This window comes from Marmota monax, unplaced genomic scaffold (assembly GCF_021218885.2).
Source record: "Marmota monax isolate L192 unplaced genomic scaffold, Marmota_monax_Labrador192_F-V1.1 WCK01_AAM20220418_F8-fsc00052, whole genome shotgun sequence".
NCBI lineage: Eukaryota > Metazoa > Chordata > Mammalia > Rodentia > Sciuridae > Marmota > Marmota monax.
The window spans coordinates 3,107,081-3,133,218 of record NW_026693473.1 but is presented as its reverse complement, the minus strand read 5'-3'; the positions used below and the strand labels follow the sequence as shown (position 1 = coordinate 3,133,218).

The following is a 26,138-nucleotide window of genomic DNA, read 5'->3' as shown; positions in this document are numbered from 1 at the left end:
GCCAGCAAAGGGTAGAGTCAGATAATGCTTATGTTCCAAATTTGGAAAATGAGTTGATGGTGTTGAATTTTGAGCCACATGATCATAATGTTGTGATTTTCTTTTGCAGTTCCAAGTAGCCCAGAAGCAGAAATAGAAGTAATGTATAGGTTTTGTGCAGTGGTAAAAACTAGCAGAAATGATGGAAAGTCAAGAAGGCCAAAAATTCTACAATGCTAACACACAACTGAAATAATTGAGCATGAATCTCAGGGTAATTTCAAGGCAAATGCAAACAGATTAGATTGTAATTTGAGAGAAGTGGGATGTATCAATAGAAGATTATAATGAAGATAAAAGAATTCAGTGGGAAGTGGAGGGAATGTGAAAGTTCAGATCAAGATTAAAAATTTCAAAAATATAATTTTTTTTTTTGGTGTGTGTGTGTGTGCCAGATATGGAACACAGGAGTACTTAACCACTGAGCCACATCCCCAGCTCTTTTTTTTATTTTTTCATTTTAAGAATGGGCCTCGCTAAGTTGCTGAGGCTGGTTTTGAACTTGCAATCCTCCTGCCTCAGTCTCCCAAGCCTCTGGGATTACAGGCATGTGCCACTGCAACCTAGCTCAAAATTAGATATTTGGAAGGTAGCATCTTTCAAGACATACTTCAGTTTGAGAAAAAGCATAGTCTGGTGATGACCCTAGGTAAAATGGAGATCATTGGAATTAAAAAAGAGGTCAGAGAATTGGGAGTTAATGGTTTTTGTCTATGGACAAGAAAGACTCCAAAAGTGATTGCAGGAGATAAGTCACAAAAGAACTGAGAGCCAGATACTACAGTTAGGAAAATACAATCACTTCAAAACAATTTTGAAGACAGAAAAATTTTGAACTCATTGGTGGTAAGAATAACGTTTCAGCTCTTCCTCTTCCGGTCTCAACTACTCCAGGAGCAGCGGCTTATGGTACAGACATGGCCAAGTCCAAGAACCACACCACGCACAACCAGTCCCCAAAATGGCATAGAAATGGCGTCAGGAAATCCCGATCACAAAGATATGAATTTCTTAAGGAGGTAGACCCAAGTTCCTGAGAAACACATGTTTTCCCAAGAAGCACAACAAGAAGGGCCTGAAAACAGTGTAGGCAAGCAATGCCAAGGCCGTGAGGGCATGTGCCAGGGCTATCAAGGCCTGGTAAAGCCCAAGGAGGTGAAGCCAGGGGTGCCAGCAGCAAGCTTGGCTGCCTTGCCTTTCTTGCCCATCCCAGGGGTCATAGGCTCTACCAGCCAAAGGCCAAAGCCCAAGCCCAAGCCAAGACCCAGGCTGCAACTCCAGCTCCATTATCAACTCTAGCTCCTGCTCCTGCTCCCAAAGGTGCCCAGACCCGCAAGGGTGCCCAGATCTTTGTGAAAGCTCCGTAGTAAAAAGCCTCTGTCTGGAAATGCGAGCACAGAAGGACTGGTGTGACCCCTAGGCCCCTGTCTACAGGAGACTGGTGTCCTCCTGGGCTATTTGTATAAATAAAACCAGAGACAGGAAAAAAAAAAAAAGTACAACATTTCATCTGTCTTTGTCTTTTGTGTATACTGCACATCTGGAACATAGCAAATGCTTGACAAATATTTACTGATTAAACTGACTCCATTGTCCTTTTTTCCTCCGAAATGCATATTTATACATGCTATGTTTAAATGGCTGTTTCAAATTGATCAGGAGATGAAGAAGTAACCCACAACTAGTGGCAAAAATAGCCAACCAAGAGAATCAGAGGAAAGACCATCACAGGTAATGCAAAGGTTCTGGCCAGGAACAAGTGTGGCTGCTTGAGAAGCAAAGATGACTAGTGTAGTTGTAGCTCAGTGGTCAGAGGAGCAGAGAATGAGAAAGACCAGGTTAGACAAATTCAGATCACCTTTTAGATTGGGTTAAGTAGATTGAATTTTATTCTGATTAGGATGAAAAATCATGGAGAGTGGTTATTAAGGAATGGATCAAGATCAGATCTGTTTACTTGAATCTATGGCATCAACATATTGTTAAACTTCCTCTTCTTTTCTAGCCTTATCGCCCATTATTACTCTGTACGCAAATCAGCCTATTTATTATTTCCCCAATCCCACTCATGTTTTCTTGTCTGTCTTTTCATCTTTGTTTGTGAAGGAAGCTCTATCTGGAATGCTTTCTTATCCCTTGCTTTTATATCCAGACTCTAGTCATTTTTGAGGTCAAACCTAAAACACTGTCTGTTGCATGAGTCCTTTCTTAATTCCCATGGCCAGCAGTTATCTCTCCTTTCTATGTACTACCATAGCATTTAGCAAATTTCTTTGGTATAGGTCACATTCTATCTTCATTAAACAGATTTGATATAATGCACATGGAAAAATAAGAAGCTAAACAAAGATCAAAATTATATTACTATGAATTTAAATGGTATTTGTATATTTCTTATCTTCTTTGAGATTCTTTATTTATGACCATTTATTTGTCCCATAATTCCCAACATAATGCCTTGTAGAAGAAAGGAGAAAAGAGAGACCATTAAACCTGAACTGTGGAAGAAAAAGGAGTCAGGTACACTTGCATAGAAATTACCAGAACCCAGGTTTGCTAATAGGAACAATTGCTTCCTTTAGGCCAAAGATTATTGTTTCATGCTGGCTTTACCTAATTGTAATAAAGAATATGTCTTTTATATTGAATCCCATTCTCCTGGGTTTCCTCTTACTTCCATAGGTCACCTACCTCTTTGTCTTTGTTGCATCCTCCTCTTTCCTCAGATATCTAATGTTGGAGGATTCCAGGACTCAGTTCCTGAATCATTTCTCTACATACATTTACTCCTAGAAAGTCTCATTCTGTTTCATGACTTTAAGTAGCGCTTATATGTTGATGATTCTCAAGTTTATATTTCTAGCCCCAGTCTTCTACTTGAGCTTCAAACTCAGATGTGAGACTGCCAGCTCAATATTTCCAGTTAGGTACCATTCACTGACATCTGAAGCTCAACATGTCCAAAACAAAATGATTAGTTACTTTACACCCCAAACCCATTCTTACTCCAATTTTTCTAGTTTCATAAAATTATACTATGATTCACCTTCATTATTCAAATCCAAATCTAGGAGTCAGCATTGATGATTTCTTTCTTTGTCCAACCATGTTCAGATCTTGTCAGTTCCACCTTAAAGTTTAGTTCCCAGTCAAACTACTTCTCCCCAGTTCTATTCCTAGTGCCAATTCAGGAGCTTTTTTGTTGTTGGTGGTGGTGTTGTAGGGATAAAGGAGGCAAGGCACCGAAGACAGCAGGAAACAGTTTTATTTGGCTGCAGCCAGGTTCAGAGGGCACAGCTTTTGCTGTAATCAATCAATCCCCTGAACCCAGAGTTCAGATAGATTCAGAGTTTTATACCCAGCATGTAAGGGGAGGGGCTCAGAAGTTCATAGTCTGCAGAAGTTCACATAAAAGCAGCTTTTTCTTTCACTGTTCTGGGCAAGTTAACTCTTCAAGGACAACACCTGAGAAGGGGAGAGATTCTTCTCCCCTTTCTTTCCTCCCCTGCCAGCTGTTACCATGGAGCCCATTTGTCACTTATCTTAAAAATGTAGACATCTCTGTGAAGCCCCAGCTCAAGGTCAGAGGCCTTGTTTGCACATTTCTACAAAGTACTATACTGGATACGTTTGTGAAAAACTAGTAAGAGGGTGTCCAGCACCTGGAGTGCTGGTATCCTTATATAGATAAAATAGGAAGTTTATCTACATTGGACTCTTTCGCAGAGACTCTTTTGCTGACAGTCCTAGAATCAGCCATGGTGAAGAGGACTTTTCTGTGGAGAAAGGGGGTGCCACTTCAGTGGTGGTGCTGGGGATTGAAGCCAACAGCACTCTACTCCAAGCTACATCCCCATCCCTTTTTGTTTTTTGTTTTGAGACAGGGTTTTGCTAAATTTCTGAGTCTGGTCTCAAACTTGTAATCCTCCTGCCTCAGCCTCCAGAGTCACTGGGATTACAAGCAAGTGCCACCAATACCTAGCAAAGCATGACCATCTTTTGCCTGGAATATTCCAAAGGTCTCCTAACTGGACTCCTATTCCCATTTCTTCCTGTCTATAGACATTTCCCCACTCAATAGCCAGACTGAGCTTAAACAAAGAACCATATTGTGTCACTCATGTTTTTAACCTCTAATAGTTTCATACCTCACTTAGAATGACCTCAAAATATTTTATCATGGTCACAAGACCTCACACAATCAGATCCCTAGCTTTCTCTGACTGAATCTTTGGTCTTTTTGCACACTACTCTTGTCATACTCTTGTCATCTTATCCTGATTGCTCTTCCTCATTGTACCATGACTTTCTCAAGGCCTTTGAACTCCCCAGGATCTTCACAGTCAGTCAAGATAAGAAAGGCACCTTGTGGGTCATCATATCATCATATCTCCAACAGCTGGTTCAACCAATGGCATATAGTTGAACTCGAAGATGTATGTAAGTGAATAATGACTCTCTTTCAAAACTTTGAGGTAAGCCTATCCTGTCTTGTAGTTTCCAAAAACATCTCATGTTACCTTACATGATTTAACAGAAGTGCTTTGTTCAGAAAATGGCAGTTGCTAGCTCTTCTGGTCTGACAACTTCTGGAATGTTGTACTTGGTTCCAGTACTTGGTTCACTTATTAAGATACTTTAATCTTAATTGCTGTATTTCAGGTAAAGTATATTTCTTTAGAAGAGAAAAATCCAGTGGTGAAAGAACAGAAGTGTGCCTTGTGAGGAACCATTACAGGAATTGAGAATCTTTAGCTTGATGAAAATTAAGAGCATTCATAGTAAAGGAAAGAACTCCTAAATAGCTAAAAGTCTGCCACTGATAGGGGTTATGCTCATTTTTGTTTGCTATAAAGAAAAGAACCAGTAGTCAGATGTAGGAAGCTGTTGGTTCAGCATATCAAAGAACTGCCTAACAGTTTTGTGGAAACTAGTGTTCTGCAGAACATGATAGCACATTAAGCTAAACAATGCCTCGTGAGTTTTTTATCTTATTTTTTATCTTATTTTCCACAGGATCTCTCGATCTTTAATATGCAAATAATAAGATATAGTATGCCTCACTTCCCAAACATATTTGTCCATAGACACTTTTATTCACCGAACAGTGTTAACATTTCTTGAAACAAAATTTACAACACAGTTTGGTTTAAAGCAGCTTAACAATGAGTACAGTCAGATTCACATCAAGATACCTGGGGAAACTGAATGGTATTGCTGCCAGTTTTGTACTTCTGAAACTTTAGTTATGAACACTAAAGTATATAAAACTTGAGGAACTAGGGGAAATTCTGTTACCTATTACATTATTAATAATGTGAGACCCAGCACTGTTCTAGATGAGAATAGCAAAGTAAAATGAATAGAATAAGGCCCTCAGGTTCAACAGAAATATACTGCACAGAAAGATCAAGAGAGTAGAGAGAAAGAATCAGGGGAGAGAGGAAGGAGGAGAAAGGGGAAATATCAGGGACTGAATTAGACCAAATTTTATTCCAGGCTTTTATACGTATGTCAAAATGAGTCCTAGTGTTATGTTTAACTAAAAAGAACCAATAAAAAATTAAATAAAAAAGAAATATACTGCACAATCATATTTCCAGGTCTGTGCCATCATTAATTCATTGTGTGCAAGGTAAGTTTTTCAACTTTTTTCATTCATACAGGCAAAAACCCCTCATTCTCTGGTCCCTCTCACACACAGATTTTGATAGAATCCTCAGGCAGGACCATTCCCCTTTGTTAAATGTTATTATCACTTAGAACCTCAAATCTGAGAATTAATATTACCCTTTTTGAATAAGCAGGAAATTTCCAAGACTAAAGGAAGAATTAGCATTTATATATTTATGGAGAAAGTAAGCCAGGAAAATTCTTAAAACTTTGAGGCTAAATTAAAGAAAAAAATTAAAGGAAGTTGGCTGTATAAAAGCCTTTTGTTATTAAAGATCTGTTGCAACAAGCAAAACAAGAAGTAATAATAAGAAAAAGCAGTCCTGGCAATACTGAAAAGCTAAGTTGCAAAATTATAGTTAATGTCAATACAGCTATGCACAGAAGAGCATGTAGTCCAAGGGTTCAAACAATTCCTAAGAGCAATGTGCACTGTAGAGGACTGAACAGCTCATCAGGATTTCTGCAATTTCTATTTGTTTCTATTACCCAGACCATGTTTACTAATGTTCACTATCTTTAACTTGGTTTCCAGGATCTATAAGTACTGAGAAATGGGATATATGCGTGAGTATGTAAGTACTGTGGTAATCAGAAATATACATCTTCTATATGTTAACAAAATGGCATATTGTCTCCTTCCATTTAAGATCTTATTAAACATGGACAAGCCAGCCACTCCCTGAACCAGATCATACCACAAAAACCACTCTTGAGGTCCTTGTGAGGAACACAATTACATTACTGATAAATTAACTTGAAAAACCACGTCTTTAATATTGTGCATTTTTGCCTCTAAACTAGCACCTCAAAAATTGGGGTCATCAATTCTAGATGGCAGAAACCTTTAAAGGAATCCTCCATAACTGACTTATTTCTATAGAGATTTATTTCTATCACACACTTACATTTTATGCCCATTTGGAGACATGAAGCCAGCTTGAGAATGACAGAAGGTTTACTGAGTTCACTGATGGATGGGAAAACACGGTGTCTTAGGGCCTTGATGAAAGATGTACTAGAAAATTCTGTTCTGAAATTACCTCTATCATGGGAGAAAGGTATAAGAAATCAGCTCAGATATGATGTAACCTTTCTCCTAAACCAGTAGGAGAAAAAAATTGCTTGAAGATAGGTGATGACTGAGATCAGGAACAGGAACTGGAGTCAGTCCAGGGAATCATCAGAGCTTTGTATTCTTGGTCTCTAAGTTGATCACCTCCCCTTGGATATGGAGAATCTGCTTATCTGCTGGTTGGTGAATATTCTCTGACTTTACAGGTACGTAGTAGTAGCCCATGATGGAGAAGATCAGGCACACCACCAGGAGGAGGCAGGAAAACAAAATGAATTCAGCCCACTGCAGGGAGAAATAAATACAAGAGGAGAATATGGAGAAACCTGAAACTAAAGAGAACTTTATGGGGTGGAGACTGAGGAGCACCTTGACAAAGGTTCACCAATTCAGATAGATTTCTCCTGGGAGAACACTGGGTTCACTGACCTCTCCTCACATAGGCATAGAGTGGTCATTATTGTCACCCACACATTTACCTCTTGACAATCTCTAGGTATCCAATCCATCTCATATCACAGCACTGAGTGGGGAATGTAGGAAACAGAAAGATAGGGAAAAGGAAGAATAGAAAAACTTTGAGTAGACATGAACTCCTTGTTTCCCTTGGATCCGTACCTGTACCAGGCCACTGAACTGCGCCACAACAAGCACAATGATATTCCCAACTGCAACAGTCAACAACCAGGCTGCCTGGAGTACAGACTTCATGCTAGATGGAGCCTAGGGAAGACCAGGTTTGTAAGTAAACAAACTATATGCCAACCCTTTACCCCAGAAGTCTATCCAGTAAACTTCACCTGTGATAGTTTCCATATTTGAATTTCCCCCACTAAGTTCAACTATCACATTGATTCCAGGGATGGTAATAATGTCAACAGTAAGAAAAAATTAGAACTCTTGAATATTTTAATTCATTATGTCATATAATCTTTATACAATCCTAAGGGATAAGTTATATTAGTATTCTTAAAAGAAAAGAAAAATAGCATTTGAGTGATGATAATTCATTTGCTTAAGGTTACACAAAAGTCATGCAGACAAAATCTGAACTTAGGTAGTCTAACTCCACAGAGCTTAGTCTTCATATTTAAGTGTTCTTTCCCAGAGCCCAAACAGCATGTACAGCTAGGCTGCACTGTCACGATCCTGGAAGTCAAGGTGACTGTTCAAGGTCATACATAGGAACCCAAGGTCAAAAGAGATGGAGATCTTGGCCAGGATCACATACTTATGTAAGACAGTGCTAGAATTAAAACTTGCTATCCCTCAAGCAATGACTCCATTTTTATTTTTCACTTAGAAAGTCTTACCTGAGAATAAGAAAATTCAAGTCCTGTGACAGAGAACATGACCTCAGCAACTGTAACCAGAATATACTGTGGTAGTTGCCATGCAATGGACATTTTATTGGCTGGAATGTCTTCTGTCTTCCAGGCCTGAAGACCTTGATTGGTGATCTTAGTGAGAGAAAGAGGAAATGGTCTTATCTGTAGTCTCAAGAAAATATGCCTAATTGTAACATTCTATGACCTATATCCATCCCTTTTTAAATTTTCATCCTTTTGCTACTTTGAAAAGATTGAACATTTCCACACAATTCCAGTTTTTTGAAAAAAAATTTTTTTTTTGGTAACACTATGCTCAATTGCCAGACTTCAATCAGTTATATTAAGTGAGAGTGGGGTTGAGGATGTAGCTCAATTGGTAGAGTGCTTTCCTCACATGCACAAGGCCCTAGGTTCAATTCCCAGCACTGCCAAAACAAAAACAAAAACAACTCCCCCCCCCACCCCAAAATAAAACAAAGTCTGTGAGAGGGGCTGGAGTTCTGGCTCAGTGGTAGCGTACTTGCCTAGCATGTGCAAGGCACTAGGTTCAATTCTCAGCACCACACAAAAAATAAATAAAATAAAGATATTGTGTCCATCTACAGCTAAAAATATTTTTAAAAGTATGTGAGATAAATAAATTGATGCCCCAATACCCTTAATTCTCTGAGTTTAGAGGCCATTGGGTTCAAAATAAAATGGTAAAGATTTCCTGTTTTGCTTCTGTTGAGAGTACAAATAATCTAAGCATCTATTTGTATTTTCTCAGAAGAAGAGAAGATCATGAACCAAGCTTCTAAATCAAGGTCAGATAGTCAAATGTTCAAATTCAAGTCATTAAGTAAATAAAACGTGTCAAATGGAAATGAGAAGAACTATGTGAGGTGGATAGCACAGGTTCCATCTAAAGGGTACAGCCACTATAGCAACAGCCAAGTGACACAGTAATATCTGTTATGGAATCCCTGACTTTATGTCAAGACACGTTAGCAATCCAAGTTCTTAGGTAAAATCTCTTGAATTTTAAATATTAACAATTAATTATTTTATTTTATTTGTCAATAAATGCAAGCCAAACAAGATAGGTCTATAGAAAGAACTGGGTCCCCAACTTCCTTAATAAGATTCCTGTGGCACAAGAATTAAAATCAAGAATCAATAAATGGGATCGACTCAAATTAAAAAGTTTCTTCTCAGCCAAAAAAAAAAAAAAAACAGTCTGTGAGGTGAATAGAGAGCCTACATCTTGGGATCAAATCTTTGCCCCTCACAAATCAGATAGAGCACTAATCTCTAGGGTATAAAGAACTCAAAAAGCTAAGCACAAAAAAAAAATAAAATAAAATAAAACCAAATAACCCAGTCAATAAATGGGCCAAGGACCTGAACAGACACTTCTCAGAAGATGATATACAATCAATCAACAAATGTATTGAAAAAATGTTCATCATCACTAGCAATTAGAGAAATGCAAATCAAAACCACTCTAAGATATCATCTCACTCCAGTCAGAATGGCAGCTATTATGCATACAAACAATAAATGTTGGTGAGGATGTGGGGAAAAAGGTACATTCATACACTGCTGGTGGGACTGCAAATTGGTGCAGCCAATATGGATAGCAGTATGGAGATTTCTTGGGAAATTGGGAACGGAACCACCATTTGACCCAGCTATCCCTCTCCTCAGTCTATAACTGAAGGGCTTAAAAACAGCATACTACAGGGACACAGCCACATCAATGTTTATAGCAGCACAATTCACAATAGCTAAACTGTGGAACCAACCTAGATGCCCTTCAATAGATTAATGGATAAAAAAATGTGGCATATATACACAATGGAATATTACTCAGCAATAAAAGAGAATAAAATCATGACATTTGCAGGTAAATGAATGGAGTTAGAGAAGATAATTCTAAGTGAAGTTAGCCAATCCCCCCCAAAACAAATGCCAAATGTTTTCTTTGATATAAGGAGGCTGATTCATAGTGGGATAGGGAGAGAGAGCATGGGAGGAATAGAGGAACTCTAGATAGGGCAGAGGGGTGGGAGGGGAAGGAAGGGGGCATGGGGTTATTAATGATGGTAGAATGTAATGATCATTATTATCCAAAGTACAAGTATGAAGACATGAATTGGTGCAAATATACTTTGTATACAACCAGAGATATGAAAAATTGTGTAATAAGAATTGTAATGCATTCTGATGTCATATATAAATTTTAAAAACAGAAATAACTGGGTCCCCAGGCCCCCAATTTATGACTTCTGGTCTAAGTGCCTATTCGATTTTGGCATTTAGAATTATCTATGGCCTCTATCTTGAACAGCATATAAGAGAGAATAAACAAAAAATGAAATAACACCAGGAATACAACTGTTACAAGTTGAATTGTGTCCCTCAAGACTTGTGTGTTGAAGTTCTAACACCAGTACCTGAAAATAAAACCTTATTTGGAAATAAGCTTGTTTATAGATGCAATTAGACACATTGAATTGAGGTCATTAGTATCTATGACCAATTTGATAGGTATCCTTATATTAAAAAAGAGAAATTTGGACACAGAGAAGCACATAGGAAAAATGCCATGTGAAGATGAAGGCAGGCATTGAGGTGATTGTACCATACCCCAAGGAAAACTAAATTTCCAGAAAACCACCAAAAGGTATAGGGGAGGCATGGAACAGATTCTACCCCCAGCCCTAAGAATGAACCAACCCCATCAAACATCTTCATCTCCGACTTCTAACCTTCATAACTGAGACATTAAATTCTCATAGCATAAGCCACTCAGCTTGTGATACTTTGTTAAAGCAGTCCTAGAAAATTAATTGGCCTGGATTGGTTTAATATCTGAAAATCAATTAATGCTGCATGCCATATCAACAGAATAAAAGACAAAACCCACATTATCAGCTAAATAAATGTACAAAATTTCACTTTGCATTTGACAAATTCAACCCCATTTATGATAAAATGATCAGGGGGAAAATAAAATAAAACCTCAAAAAAGTATGAATAAATGGAAACTTCAATTTCATAAACAGCATCTATGAAAAACCTTAATGGTAAAATAGACTGAATGCTCCCCACTCCACCCCCAGAAAACATTTGCTCTAACCACTTCTATTCAACATTGTACCAGAACAACCAAGCAAGGAAAAGAAATGAAGGCATCAAGATTGAAAAGACAGTTATCTCTATTTGCAAATAGCATGATCTTGTAGGTAGAAAGTCTAACGAGTCCACTAAAAAAAGCATTCAACCTAACAAATAAGTTCAGTATGGTTGCAGGATGATATAGAAAGATTAATACAAAAAATCAATTGTATTTCTATAACTTACAATGAACAATCTGAAAATGAAATTAAGAAAATTATTCCATTAAGAGCTTCAAAAGTATTGATGCATAGGAATATATTTAACAAAGCAAATCTAAAAGTTATTATACTCTGAAAGCTACAAAACATTTTCAAAAAAATAGAGAAGACATAAATATATGGAAGACATTTCATGTTTACTGAACAGAAAACTTAATATTGTTATGATGGCAGAACTTCCCCCAAAATGATTAAAGCAGTCTCCAGCAAAATCCCAGTTGGCTTCTGGTCCTAATTTGATCCTGAAATTTACGTGGCAATTCATTGGCCCCAAATAACCAAACCAATGTTGAAAAAGAAAACCGAAGTTGGAAACTCACACTTCCAGAATACAAAATTTACTGCAAAGAAACAGGAAACGAAACAATTTGGCATTGGCACAAGATAGACATGTAGATCATGGGACAGAATTCAGAGACCAAAAATAAGACCTCATGCTTAAGGTCAAATGATTTTCAACAAGAGCTTCAAAACCGTTTAATGAGGGAAAGAAAATCTTTTCAATCAATTGTGCTGGGGAAACTGGATATATACATACAAAATAATGAAAATGAACACCTTAGCTCACATTACATATCACTCAAAATAGATTGAAGACCTACACATAAGAGCTAAAACTATAAAATTTTTAGAGGAAACCATAGGCATGAATCCTTGTGACTTTGGTTTAGGCAGTGGTTTCTTAGATATGACACTGAAACCATAATCAACCAAAGAAAAAGTAGATAAGTTGAACAAAATTAAAAACTTTTGTGCTTCAACAGACAGCATCACTAAAGTTAAAAAAAAAACCCAAATTATTAAGTGGGATAATTTGCAAATTATCTATCTGACAATAGGCATGTCTAATATATATAAAGAATGTTTACAAGTCAATAATAAAAGAGATAAATAACCCAATTAGAAATTGGGCAAAGGATCAAAATAGACATTTCACCAAAGATATACAAATGGACAAGAAGCACATGAAAAGATGTTCAACATCTTCTCTAACGACATCACTAACTATCTGGGAAATCCAAATCAATACCTTAATGAGATGCTGTTTCACACTACCAAAGTGGCTCTAACCAAAAAAGGAAACCCATATTGGTGAAGATGTAGAGAAATTGCAACCTGTACACACTATTAGTGGGAATGTGCACTTGCTTTGGAAAAGCCTGGAAGCTTTATGAATAGTTAACCATAGAGTTACCATGTGACCCAGGAGTTCTATTTCTAGGTATATAGCCAAAAGAAATGAAAATGTATGTCCCCACAGAAACCTGTATATGAAGGTTCATAGCACAATTATTTATAAGCCTCAAAAGTCAGAAACAACTCAACTGTACATCAACTGATGGGTAAATAATAAAAAGTGGTATAGTCATACAGTAGACTATTATTTGGTAATAAAAATAAATGAACTAGTTGGTGTGAATATACTTCGTATACAACCAGAGATATGAAAAATTGTGCTCTATATGTGTAATAAGAATTGTAATGCATTCCACTGTCATATATAAATTAAAAAAATGTAAAAGTAACAAAGGAAAATTTAAAAAAGAAAAAAAGAGGAAAAAGGAAAAACTAAAAATAAAAAAAATAAATGAACCACTGATGGATGAGCCTTGAAAATTATGCTACATGAAAGAAGCAGACACAAAAACATTCTATGATTTCTTTTTATTTTTACTCACTTATTGACCTCTTTTGGTACTGGACATTGAACCCAGAGGCATTCTACCGTTAAACTACATCCTCAGCCCTTTTCATTTTTTATTTTAAGACAGGGTCTGGCTAGTTGCTGAGCTGGCCTCGAACTTTGGACCATCTGCCTCAGCTTCTCAAGTCGTTGGGACTATAGGCATGTGCCACCATGCCCAGCATGTGATTCTGTTTACATGAAATGTACAGATTACAAAATATCATAGACAGAAAGTAAAATAGTGGTTGCCTAGAACTAGTGGTTTAGGAAGAAATGGAGAGTGACTTCTAATGGGAATATGAGATTTCTCTTCTTCTTCTTCTTTCTTCTTTTTGTAGTAAGGATTTAGCTCAGCGGTGTTTACTGAGCCACATCCACTGCCCCTTTTATTTTTTTATTTTGAAACAGATTCTCACTAAGTTGCTTAGGGCCTTGTTAAGTTGCTGAGGCTGGCTTGGAACTTACAATCCTCTTGCCCCAGTCTCCTGAACCACTAGCATTACACGTGTGCACCACCATGCCCAGCATATGAGGTTTCTTTATGATGTGATGAAAAATGTTCCAAATTGTACAACTCTGGTTATATTAGGAACCACTGAATGCACACTATGGAATGTTTTTTCTCTCTACATATTAAATACATATCAACATATATTGAACACATTAATATAGTAAAAGCCATTGTATACTTTAAATGGGTAAATTATATGGCATACTAATCATATCTCAACAAACATGTAATAAAAATATATAACCAAAAGGATCAAATTAAATTAATTAATCAATAAATTATATAAAATTGTATACATGGTATTCTCATCACACCTCTAGAAATATTCCCTCCTATTCATTCTTTTTTATCTTTAATAGTGTCAAAAGTAATTAAATAATAAAATTTAACCCAAGGGAGAAGGAAGGTGGCGGCGAGGGGAGTGCATTGCCCCCGTGTGCTGCTTCACTGTGTGGGAGTATGACAAGTCAGGACGGCTAAAGGATATCTTGTTAGGAATTTCCAGCAATAGTGGGGTGCTCCGGAACCTGGAGGAAGGATTTCCATCGCACGAGGATCGGCTACGGGGACTCAAACGCGAGAGGTTTGTCGCACGGAGGGTAACACTGCTTATTCAGCAAATCGCCCCGCGGCTAGAGTCTGCAGAGCGCGCTGGGATAGAGACGCAGGGTTACAGCGCTGCAGTTTCTGCCAGCTGCGCAAGCACCGTACTCAGGGCTGAATTCTGGGTTTGAGACGGGGGAAGGAAGCGGTCCATCTCGGTTCTCCACACCGGTCAGACCACAGAGGAGGCCAGAAGCCACCATGTTGGTAAACTGACGTCACCTTCCCTGTTTTTGACTGACCGCAGCTCATTCAGCCATAGATCAGGTAATTTCAGGCTGCAATTCGCCTGCGGCTTGCAGACAGATTGCTAGGGTTCAGCGCCTGGGTGCTTCTTAGAACCTGATCCTATCGGAGCGAACACCGAGCGCGGGGCGGCCGAGTTCCGGCTCCCGGAACCGTCCCGGAACCGCCCTGGCCCAGGGCTGCGGAGCCTGCGGAGGCTGCTTCTTGGACCCTGCGCCTATCAGAGCATACACCAAGCACTAAGCAGCCGAATTCCGGCTCCCGGAACTGAGCCCGCGGGGACTGCTTCTTGGAGCTTACACTTATAGGAGCTTACACAGAGCACGGAGCGGCCGAGTTCCGGCTCCCGGAACTTCCCTGGCCCGGGGCTAGGAGCCGCGGAAACTGCATCTCGGTCCGGGTCCTGCTGAGGGCCGGTCAGGACTCACCCGTTGCTTTGGTTGCCCGGCAAGGGGAACGAAATGCTGCCATTCGCATAGGATACCAACATGGCAGAGATCTGATGGCAGCAGAAAGCGGCGGAGGAGAGAACTTCATCAATACCAGTGGTGACATAAGCAGCTGGTCTCCTGGTAGGGGGGGTGAGGCACAGTCACCCAAGTCTCCTCAATTTGTCGTCGAGCCAGAGGGGAGGAGCCGGGCCAACGCCAGCGCCCGGAGCAGGCCCAGCGGCTCACCAGCGTGGTGACCGCGTGACCCCAATTGGAGAGGGGGCGGAGCGGAGCCGCCACCCGCACCCGCAAGGTGGGCAGACCCGCGACCCAGTGGTACATGGGCGTGGTAGGAGGGGCAGGGCAGAGCCGCCGTTCGCGCTGGCAAGGTAAACAGACCTGTGACAGCCTGGTGGGTCAGGCCCAGTGGCCTGCCAGTGTGGTACACACGTCACCCCAACTGGAGTAGGGGCAGAGCAGATCCTTCTGCCACGCCCGGATCAGGCCCTGCCGGTGTGGTGGTCACGTGACCCCAATTGGAGTGGGGGCGGAGCGGAACCGCCACCCGTGCCCGCAGGGTGAGCAGACCAGTGATCAACCTGCAGATCAGGCCCAGGGGTCCGCAGGCGTGGTAGGAGGGGCAGGGCAGATCCGCCGCCCGCGCCTCCAAGGTAGGCAGACCTACAACAGACCGGCGGATCAGGCCCAGGAGCCTGCCGGCGTGGTACAAACACCACCCTAATTGGAGTAGTGGCAGAGCAGAGTCGCCGCCCGTGCCAGGAACAGGCCCAGCGTCCTGCAGGCGGGGTAGTCACGACACCCCAATTGGAGTAGGGGCAGAGCAGAGACTCCACCCGTGCCCGAAAGGCGGGCAGATCTGCGACTGACCAGCGGGACAGGCCCAGTGGCCTGCCGGTACGACAGACACGTCACCCCATTTGGAGTAGGGGCAGAGTAGAGCCGCCTCCCGCACCTGCAGGGTAGGCAAACCTGCAACCGACTGGCGGATCAGGCCCGGTGGCCTGCCGGCGTGGTACACTCGTCACCCCAATCGGAGTAGGGGCAGAACAGAGCCGCCGCCAGCTCCCAGAACAGGCCCAGTGACCTGCCGGCGTGGTAGCCACGACACCCCAATTGGAATAAGGAGAGAGCAGAGCCGCCGCCCGCACCTGCAGGAAAGATACGCAAGCAGTATGAAAAGACAAGGAAAGAAAGGACCACAAGCAATGCAGGTCAACGCAACTTTAGAAGAGGTAACAGCTGCAGCAGATGGAATGTCAGATAAAGAATTCAGGATATACATGCTTCAGATGATCTGGAGTATCAAGGAAGACATTAAACAGCAAAATCAGACAATGAAAGATCACTTCGACAACGAATTACGCAAACAAATCCAGGAAGCAAAGGATCAACTATACAGGGAGATAGAGGTTATAAAAAACAAACAAACAGAAATCCTAGAAATGCAGGAAGCAATAAACCAACTTAAAAACTCAATGGAGAATACTACCAGCAGAGTAGAACACTTAGAAGATAGAACATCAGACAATGAAGACAAAGTATTTCAACTGGAAAAGAACATAGACAGCTCAGCAAGACTGTTAAGAAACCATGAGCAGAACATCCAAGAAATATGGGATAACATTAAGAGACCAAACTTAAGAGTCATTGGGATACAGGAAGGTACAGAGCTCCAAACCAAAGGAATGAGAAGTCTATTCAATGAAATAATACAAGAAAACTTCCCAGACTTGAAGAATGAGACAGAATCCCAAATCCTAGAAGCCTACAGGACGCCGAATGTGCAAAATCATAAGAGATCCACACCTAGACACGTTATAATGAAGATGCCCAACATACAGAATAAGGAGAGAATTTTAAAAGCTACAAGAGAAAGGAAGCAGATTACATTTAGGGGTAAGCCAATCAGGATAACAGCTGATCTTTCAACACAGACTCTGAAAGCTAGAAGATCCTGGAATAACATATTTCAAACACTGAAAGAAAATGGGTTCCAACCAAGAATTGTGTATCCAGCGAAATTAAGCTTCAGGATGGAGGATGAAATTAAAACCTTCCACGATAAACAAAAGTTTAAAGAATTCGCAGCTAGAAAACCATCTCTTCAAAACATCCTCGCCAAAGCATTACAGGAAGAGGAAATGGAAAATAACAATGAAAACCAACAGTGGGAGGTAGGACAGTAAAGGGGGGGGGGAAATAATCAAAGAGGAAAACAAACCATGTTTAGTAACAGAAATAAACAAATATGGCTGGAAGAACAACCCATATCTCAATAATAACCCTAAATGTTAATGGCTTAAACTCACCAATTAAGAGACACAGGCTAGTAGAATGGATCACAAAACAAGACCCAACAATATGCTGCCTACAGGAGACACATTTGATAGGAAAAGACATACATAGGCTGAAGGTGAAAGGTTGGGAAAAATCATATCACTCATATGAACTTCGGAAACAAGCAGGAGTGTCCATACTCATATCAAATAAAACAGATTTCAAGCCAAAGTTAATCAAAAGAGATAAAGAGGGACACTACATACTGCTTAAGGGAACCATACACCAACAAGACATAACAATCATAAATATTTATGCCCCAAACAATGGTGCAGCTATGTTCGTCAAACAAACTCTTCTCAAGTTCAAGAGTCTAACAGACCACCATACCATAATCATGGGAGACTTCAACACACCTCTCTCGCCACTGGACAGATCTTCCAAACAAAAGTTGAATAAGGAAACTATAGAACTCAATAACACTATTAATAACCTAGACCTAATTGACATATATAGAGTATACCACCCAACATCAAGCAGTTACACTTTTTTCTCAGCAGCACATGGATCCTTCTCTAAAATAGATCATATATTATGTCACAGGGCAACTCTTAGACAATATAAAGGAGTAGAGATAATACCATGCATCTTATCTGATCATAATGGAATGAAACTGAAAATCAACGATAAAAGAAGGAAGGAAAAAGCATACATCACTTGGAGAATGAACAATAGGTTACTGAATGATCAATGGGTTATAGAAGACATCAAGGAGGAAATTAAAAAATTCTTAGAGATTAATGAAAACACAGACACAACATATCGGAATCTATGGGACACATTGAAAGCAGTTCTAAGAGGAAAATTCATTGCTTGGAGTTCATTCCTTAAAAAAAGAAAAAACCAACAAATAAATGATCTCATACTTCACCTCAAAATCCTTGAAAAAGAAGAGCAAAACAACAGCAAAAGAAGTAGAAGGCAAGAAATAATTAAAATCAGAGCTGAAATTAATGAAATTGAAACAAAAGAAACAATTGAAAATATTGACAAAACTAAAAGTTGGTTCTTTGAAAAAATAAACAAAATCGACAGACCCTTAGCCATGCTAGCGAAGAGAAGAAGAGAGAGAACTCAAATTACTAGCATACGGGATGAAAAAGGCAATATCACAACAGACACTTCAGAAATACAGAAGATAATCAAAAACTATTTTGAATCCTTATACTCCAACAAATTAGAAGATAGTGAAGGCATAGATAAATTTCTTAAGTCATATGATCTGCCCAGATTGAGTCAGGAGGATATAGAAAACCTAAACAGACCAATATCAATTGAGGAAATAGAAGAAACCATAAAAAGACTACCAACTAAGAAAAGCCCAGGTCCGGATGGGTATACAGCAGAATTTTACAAAACCTTTAAAGAAGAACTAATACCAATACTTTTCAAGCTACTTCAGGAAATAGAAAAGGAGGGAGAACTTCCAAATTCATTCTATGAGGCCAACATCACCCTGATACCTAAACCAGACAAAGACACTTCAAAGAAAGAAAACTACAGACCAATATCTCTAATGAACCTAGATGCAAAAATCCTCAATAAAATTCTGGCCACTCGGCTACAAAAACATATCAAAAAAATTGTACACCATGATCAAGTAGGATTCATCCCTGGGATGCAAGGCTGGTTCAATATACGGAAATCAATAAATGTTATTCACCACATCAATAGACTTAAAAATAAGAACCATATGATCATCTCGATAGATGCGGAAAAAGCATTCGACAAAGTACAGCATCCCTTTATGTTCAAAACTCTAGAAAAACTAGGGATAACAGGAACATACCTCAATATTGTAAAAGCAATCTATGCTAAGCCTCAGGCTAGCATTATTCTGAATGGAGAAAAACTGAAGGCATTCCCTCTAAAATCTGGAACAAGACAGGGATGCCCTCTCTCTCCACTTCTGTTCAACATAGTTCTCGAAACATTGGCCAGAGCAATTAGACAGACGAAAGAAATTAAAGGCATAAAAATAGGAAAAGAAGAACTTAAATTATCACTATTTGCAGATGATATGATTCTATACCTAGCAGACCCAAAAGGCTCTACAAAGAAACTATTAGAGCTAATAAATGAATTCAGCAAAGTGGCAGGTTATAAAATCAACACGCATAAATCAAAGGCATTCCTGTATATCAGTGACAAATCCTCTGAAATGGAAATGAGGACAACCACTCCATTCAAAATATCTTCAAAAAAAATAAAATACTTGGGAATCAACCTAACAAAAGAGGTGAAAGACTTATACAATGAAAACTACAGAACCCTAAAGAGAGAAATAGAAGAAGATCTTAGAAGATGGAAAAATATACCCTGTTCATGGATAGGCAGAACTAACATCATCAAAATGGCGATATTACCCAAAGTTCTCTATAGGTTTAATGCAATGCCAATCAAAATCCCAACGGCATTTCTTGTAGAAATAGAGAAAGCAATCATGAAATTCATATGGAAAAATAAAAGACCCAGAATAGCAAAAACAATGCTAAGCAGGAAGTGTGAATCAGGCGGTATAGCGATACCAGACTTCAAACTATACTACAGAGCAATAGTAACAAAAACAGCATGGTACTGGTACCAAAACAGGCGGGTGGACCAATGGTACAGAATAGAGGACACAGAAACCAATCCACAAAACTACAACTTTCTTATATTTGATAAAGGGGCTAAAAACATGCAATGGAGGAAGGATAGCATCTTCAACAAATGGGGCTGGGAAAACTGGAAATCCATATGCAACAAAATGAAACTGAATCCCTTTCTCTCGCCATGCACAAAAGTGAATTCAAAATGGATCAAGGAGCTTGATATCAAATCAGAGACGCGCCGTCTGATAGAAGAAAAAGTTGGCTACGATCTACAGTCGGTGGGGTCGGGCTCCAAATTCCTCAATAGGACACCCATAGCACAAAAGTTAATAACTAGAATCAACAAATGGGACTTAATCAAACTAAAAAGTTTTTTCTCAGCAAAAGAAACAATAAGAGAGGTAAACAGGGAGCCTACACCCTGGGAACAAATCTTTACTCCTCACACTTCAGATAGAGCCCTAATATCCAGAGTATACAAAGAACTCAAAAAATTAGACAATAAGAGAACAAACAACCCAATCAACAAATGGGCCAAGGACCTGAACAGACACTTCTCAGAGGAGGACATACAGTCAATCAACAAGTACATGAAAAAATGCTCAACATCTCTAGCTGTCAGAGAAATGCAAATCAAAACCACCCTAAGATACCATCTCACTCCAGTAAGATTGGCAGCCATTAAGAAGTCAAACAACAACAAGTGCTGGCGAGGATGTGGGGAAAAGGGTACACTTGTACATTGCTGGTGGGACTGCAGATTGGTGCAGCCAATTTGGAAAGCAGTATGGAGATTTCTTGGAAAGCTGGGAATGGAGCCACCATTTGACCCAGCTATTCCCCTTCTTGGTCTATTCCCTAAAGACCTAAAAAGAGCATGCTACAGGGACACTGCTACATCGATGTTCATAGCAGCACAATTCACAATAGCAAGACTGTGGAACCAACCTAGATGCCCTTCAATAGACGAATGGATAAAAAAAATGTGGCATCTATACACAATGGAGTATTACTCTGCATTAAAAAATGACAAAATCATAGAATTTACAGGGAAATGGATGGCATTAGAGCAGATTATGCTAAGTGAAGCTAGCCAATCCCTAAAAAATAAATGCCAAATGTCTTCTTTGATATAAGGAGAGTAACTAAGAACAGAGTAGGGATGAAGAGCAGGAGAAGAAGATTAACATTTAACAGGGATGAGAGGTGGGAGGGAAAGGGAGAGTGAAGGGAAATTGCATGGTAATGGAAGGAGACCCTTAGGGTTATACAGTGGAGGAGGTAGAGAGAGAGGAGGGGAGGGGAGGGGAGAGATGGGGAGGGGGGAGAGTGGAGGATGGGAAAGGCAGCGGAGCACAACAGACACTAGTATGGCAATTTGTAAATCAATGGATGTGTAACCGATGTGATTCTGCAAGCTGTGTATGGGGTGAAGGTGGGAGTTCATAACCCACTTGAATCAAAGTGTGGAATATGATATGTCAAGAAATTTGTAATGTTTTGAACAACCCACAATAAAAAATTAAAAATTAAAAAAAAAAATTTAACCCAAGATTGGTACCAAAATTAAAATGCAGAAGTACCCTGCCCTGATTGCTGAGACAATTGTTTTTGATGGACTGATCAGTTAACAGATCCCCAAACTTTGTGTGGCAATTGACATTTACTATTGGTATTGGTATTTCAGACTGTGATGAGTTAGTAGGTTAAATTTCTAGAGAGCTAGGAGACCTGCATGTGGAGCCACACAAGGAGAAATAAATAATTTTGCATTAATAAGCTTTGGTTTCTTAGGGCTATAATGAGACTGGAGTAGATCATGTGATCTTGTAGTGAGGACTCAAGATGAATTACGTTTCCCATTCCCAATACGATTTGCCGATTGCTGATGTATTTTCTATTTAAATTCCCCCTGTAGACAGTGGCCATCACAACTACCATGATCTCAACATATCCCTGAGGGCAGGAGGCAAGAGTTGAAAAGCAGTAGGAGTCTGTCTATACAGATGTACCTAAGTTCCCCATCTATAGATAAACATAGCATTTTAAAATCACTGTAGAAACTGCCACCTTACATTAGAAATAAGCACTTGACCCTGTCTTGTCGGAGTCTTCTCCCTTTGTCCTTCGTCCCTGCCAAAAGGACCCCAGGATGTGGTGGAAGGGGGCAAAGGGAGGTAGCTGTGAGCTACTTACATTAATAATAACAAACAGATACGATGCACCGAAGTCTAGTAGACCCAAATTCAGAGAAAAGTCCTTATCTTCAGTTTTACAATGCACTTCAGGGTATCTGGAAAAGGATGAGTTTAGGTTAGGATATGCAGCATGGCTCAGCACTCATCTCCAGAGAAAAGAGTGATCTCAGCTGTCTACTGATCACGAGCAAAGTCACCTCTTTGAAGAGAGATGCTTCTAGGAACAAGTTATTTTCATGCCAGGTATTTGCCTCTGACCATGAGCTCTTTATTGCCTGTAAGGTTTTTCTTTTTGTTTTTAAGTCCTAAATCTGAATAAAGAAGGCACAAATCATCTTTTGTAGATTTCAGGCCCAGGTGAAGTTTCTCATGCAAATCTTATGACCTGGTGGAACAGGTCATAAGGTAAACACAGTGAACCTGAGTGGGTAAATTCTAAGTAATGAGGTGCCAATGGGACATCCCACAGAGTAAGAGTCAGAATCAATAATAAAGTTTGTGAACCTCACAGAGATGGGCCATGTTAACTACCCAGCATGGCCATCACAACTACCATGATCTCAACATATCCCTGAGGGCAGGAGGCAAGAGTTGAAAAGCAGTAGGAGTCTGTCTATACAGATGTACCTAAGTTCCCCATCTATAGATAAACATAGCATTTTTAAAACAATTATTGATAAAATTAAAATGTCCACAGGGCAATGCTCTTACTCTCCTCTATGAACAGTTCTGTAAGGAGACACACCATAGTCTTCACCAACACTGATGGGGGTGTCGGTACCCAGGGAGATGTTGACATCTGTATGCAAAGTGTTAATAAACCTGAGGGTAGAGAAATTATTTACAAATCAGACAGATACAAACAGGACACCTGATAAAAGAGGGTAGGGACCTTTTCTATTTTCCCTATCACTATATCCCCAGTGCCTAGAATAATGCCTGGTACATAAAGGTTCATGATACATACTTATCCAGACAAATGAATGAAGTCACATGTAAGAAGTAATCAGTAGTCTTAACTTTCTCTAACTTCTTCTTCTTGGGGTATTAACTTATCATCTGTCACATTCTCACCAGATCTCTAGCTGGATGGACGCTGTCATGATCACCCAATTGCAACCTGAGTTTCCTTTCTAATAGAGCTTAGGTATATCCAATTTCTTTTCCTCTTAATGGTGGAATTCGCCAACTGAGACTTTACTAAAAAATAATATAATTATTATAATATAATATATAATAATAGATAATATAATAGATAACTAAATATAAAAGTATTTACATAAAAGTGACATCTTACCCTATCATGAATGAAGTCCAATTTGACTCATGAAAAACTTAGATCTTAGTGCATAGTAATTTGTTATTGTTTTCTAGTCTCCAGAAACGTTGAACCCTTCCAGAACCAACTTTCTAGTCTTCTGAACCTAGGTCCCTAGATTAATTCCTTGAAATGGGTTTTTGGTACATTTCTGTTTTGATAGCTTTTGCCTTGGTCTCTGCCACGGGAAAAGAAGGGCAGTTTCCTCAGAGTCTTACAGCTTGATTCCTGAACTATAGATCATCCTGCGCTGATCTAAAAATTACCCACCCTCTTGTAAGACTCAGCTCTCTGGCTTTCTGGCCTCATTCTTGCCTTATTTATTTTGAGCTGTTTGCTTTTCCTGAAGCATATTCAAAAGCAAGTTATTATGATTGTTCCATCCTTCAGTGAAATTCAGATTTTTCATCAAAACTTCTGTACAACACTCTTCTTAACAACAGCTACCTCATCTTGGAGGCACAGGCACGTGTATCTCTCTCGTGTCTAATTCCTACCACAGACAGCAGGTGACCTCTTTGGTGCTGCATCTCTGTATCTATCCCTTGCTTCAGCTTTGTCTAGATTCAAAATCAAATCTTTTGACTTAAAATGTGAACGACACCACGATGCCACTATAGATTTACAATAATTTAAACAACAGATATCCAATTACCAACTTTGAAGGGAAGATTACTTGCTTATTTCTAAATTTCTCTCTCATGGCCACAGAAAGAAAGTACTTAGTTATTTTCTTGAGGTCAAGATAAATGGATAAAATACAGGAGAAAAATATTTGCAGTGGAGCAGAACAGGCATATGGAGAGAGTGTCATTTTTTAATTCCACATGAGAAAGCAAGCCTAGCTCCCTCTCACTGCCCTGGAAGATGCTTTCAGACACCAGTGTCCCTGACCTTCTAGGAGAGACAATCCCTGTTCAGAACAAGTCAAATGAGGCCTCTTCATCTGAAGCCCCAATGATAAGAAGAGACCCCCAGATTCAAGAAAATGGTGTGGCCTGGGGTCTGCCTGATATCCAAACCTGATGGCTGTCATCCCATTTGTTGTTTTGTTTTCTATATCCTTTACCTAGAATAGAGGAAAGTAAAAAATCAGTAACAGCTGATAAAGGGAACCGATGATCAGAACATTGAATCAGCAGACAGATCCTTGATATGGATGAGCCAGCCATCCTACTTTGAGATGGCAACTTGGAACATGGGCAATTCCTCAACTTACCATCATGCTGGAGACACTTTTCCCATTCTCATGAACGATCAGACTGTACCAGTTCTTCTCCTCCACCGAATGCTCAGTATAGACAGACAAATTATGATACTTCAGATGGAAGTGGAAATCCTGGCTTTTTGTTTTCAGGTGCAGTTTGGAATAATTTGTTGTTTTCTGTAGAATGAAGTACCTGTTACACTCACCTTCTATCCCAGCTTGAAAATGTTTTCGTATGTTTTACTTTTTGTTTTGGGAATCGCTGGGAATTAAACCCAGGGCCTTACATATGCTAGGCAAGCTATCTACCACTGAGCTACAGTCCGAGCCCACTAACCCAGCTTGGATACTGCAATTTCATAGCATCTCAGGGTGAATGACCTCATCAGATACTAATAATTTCTTTCTTTGAATTAGTTAGTTCTAGGAATGTACCATAGGAAATAGAGGCATTCATAAAGATTCATGATTAAGGGTGTTCATTATAGGATTATATATAATAATAAAAACTTGAATGTCTATAGGAAAATATTTAAATTAACTATATATATATATATAGGATGAAATATTATATACTCATTAAAATCATGTTGTCATAAATTATCTAAGAACACAGGAAATGTTTATGATACAATTCATGTTAAGGAAAAAAAATCAAGGTCAATACAGTACATAAAGCTTCTGATTCATTCAGGTTCATAACTCACCTGAAAGGATTTGATGGACTCTATCAACAGAGAATGATTTCCATTTCCCAGCACTGTCACTTTCACTTCATCATCTGCCAGATTCAAGATTTGTAGGTAGATTTCTTGTGAACCTGGCTGGGGTGGGGCCATTCCCTTAAAACAAATAACATATATTAGAATCACCAACAAATAACCCTCCCGGAACATGATAACACATAACTTGGTCCTGCTCTGACAACCTAACCTATGTAGTCAAAAGGACATGGTTTTCTCCCTCTGAAGAGCATTTGGCACTTGTAATTTGGAAGGATGAGGTAGGAGGATTGCAAATTCAAAGCCAGCCTCAGCAAAAGTGAGGCCCTAAGCAACTCAGTGAGACCCTGTCTCTAAATAAAATACAAAATAGGGCTGGGGATGTGGCTCAGTGGTTAAGTGCCCCTGGGTTCAATCCCCGGCACCCCCCCCCAAAAAAAAAAAGAAGTGTTCGGTTTAGAAAACCCTAATGGTAACTTGAAGGGGGAAACAGTTCAATGAAGCAGGCACCAATGCCAGGAAACAAACTACGTGTTTTTCAACTCAGTCGTGACCTTACACTTCACTCCCCATTAATGGCTATTTGACTGCCAACAATAATCTATTAAGTATTTGGAAAGGCATCACAAAAGCCTGTGTTCCCTAAACAGATGGCTAGATATCTTGGATATTAGTGTTTGGGAATTCCCTGAAAATAAATTCCGAATCATTCATGCAAAAGTTGGGCCTCATTTTGCATCCGTATCTATTTACCTATCATGC

The 26,138-nt window shown here is 39.5% G+C and overlaps 1 protein-coding gene and 1 pseudogene across 2 annotated transcripts in view; one reads left to right on the top strand and one right to left on the bottom strand.

Annotated features, from left to right (window-relative positions):
* Positions 1 to 956: 956 nt before the first annotated feature.
* On the top strand, positions 957 to 1,406 carry LOC124101816 (large ribosomal subunit protein eL29-like; annotated as a pseudogene).
* A 3,697-nt stretch (positions 1,407 to 5,103) lies between these two features.
* Slc15a2 (solute carrier family 15 member 2) overlaps positions 5,104 to 26,138 on the bottom strand; it is a 45,104-nt gene continuing 24,069 nt past the window's right edge. For both annotated transcript variants that reach the window (XM_046457991.2, XM_046457990.2), the window contains 8 exons: positions 25,362 to 25,496; positions 24,667 to 24,831; positions 24,470 to 24,516; positions 22,841 to 22,951; positions 22,128 to 22,224; positions 8,101 to 8,247; positions 7,406 to 7,510; positions 5,104 to 7,072 (listed from right to left, as the gene is read on the bottom strand). In XM_046457991.2, the coding sequence (XP_046313947.1) occupies positions 6,896 to 7,072; positions 7,406 to 7,510; positions 8,101 to 8,247; positions 22,128 to 22,224; positions 22,841 to 22,951; positions 24,470 to 24,516; positions 24,667 to 24,831; positions 25,362 to 25,496 (984 nt within the window). In that variant the 3' untranslated portion in view covers positions 5,104 to 6,895. The remainder of the gene's footprint in view (positions 7,073 to 7,405; positions 7,511 to 8,100; positions 8,248 to 22,127; positions 22,225 to 22,840; positions 22,952 to 24,469; positions 24,517 to 24,666; positions 24,832 to 25,361; positions 25,497 to 26,138) is intronic.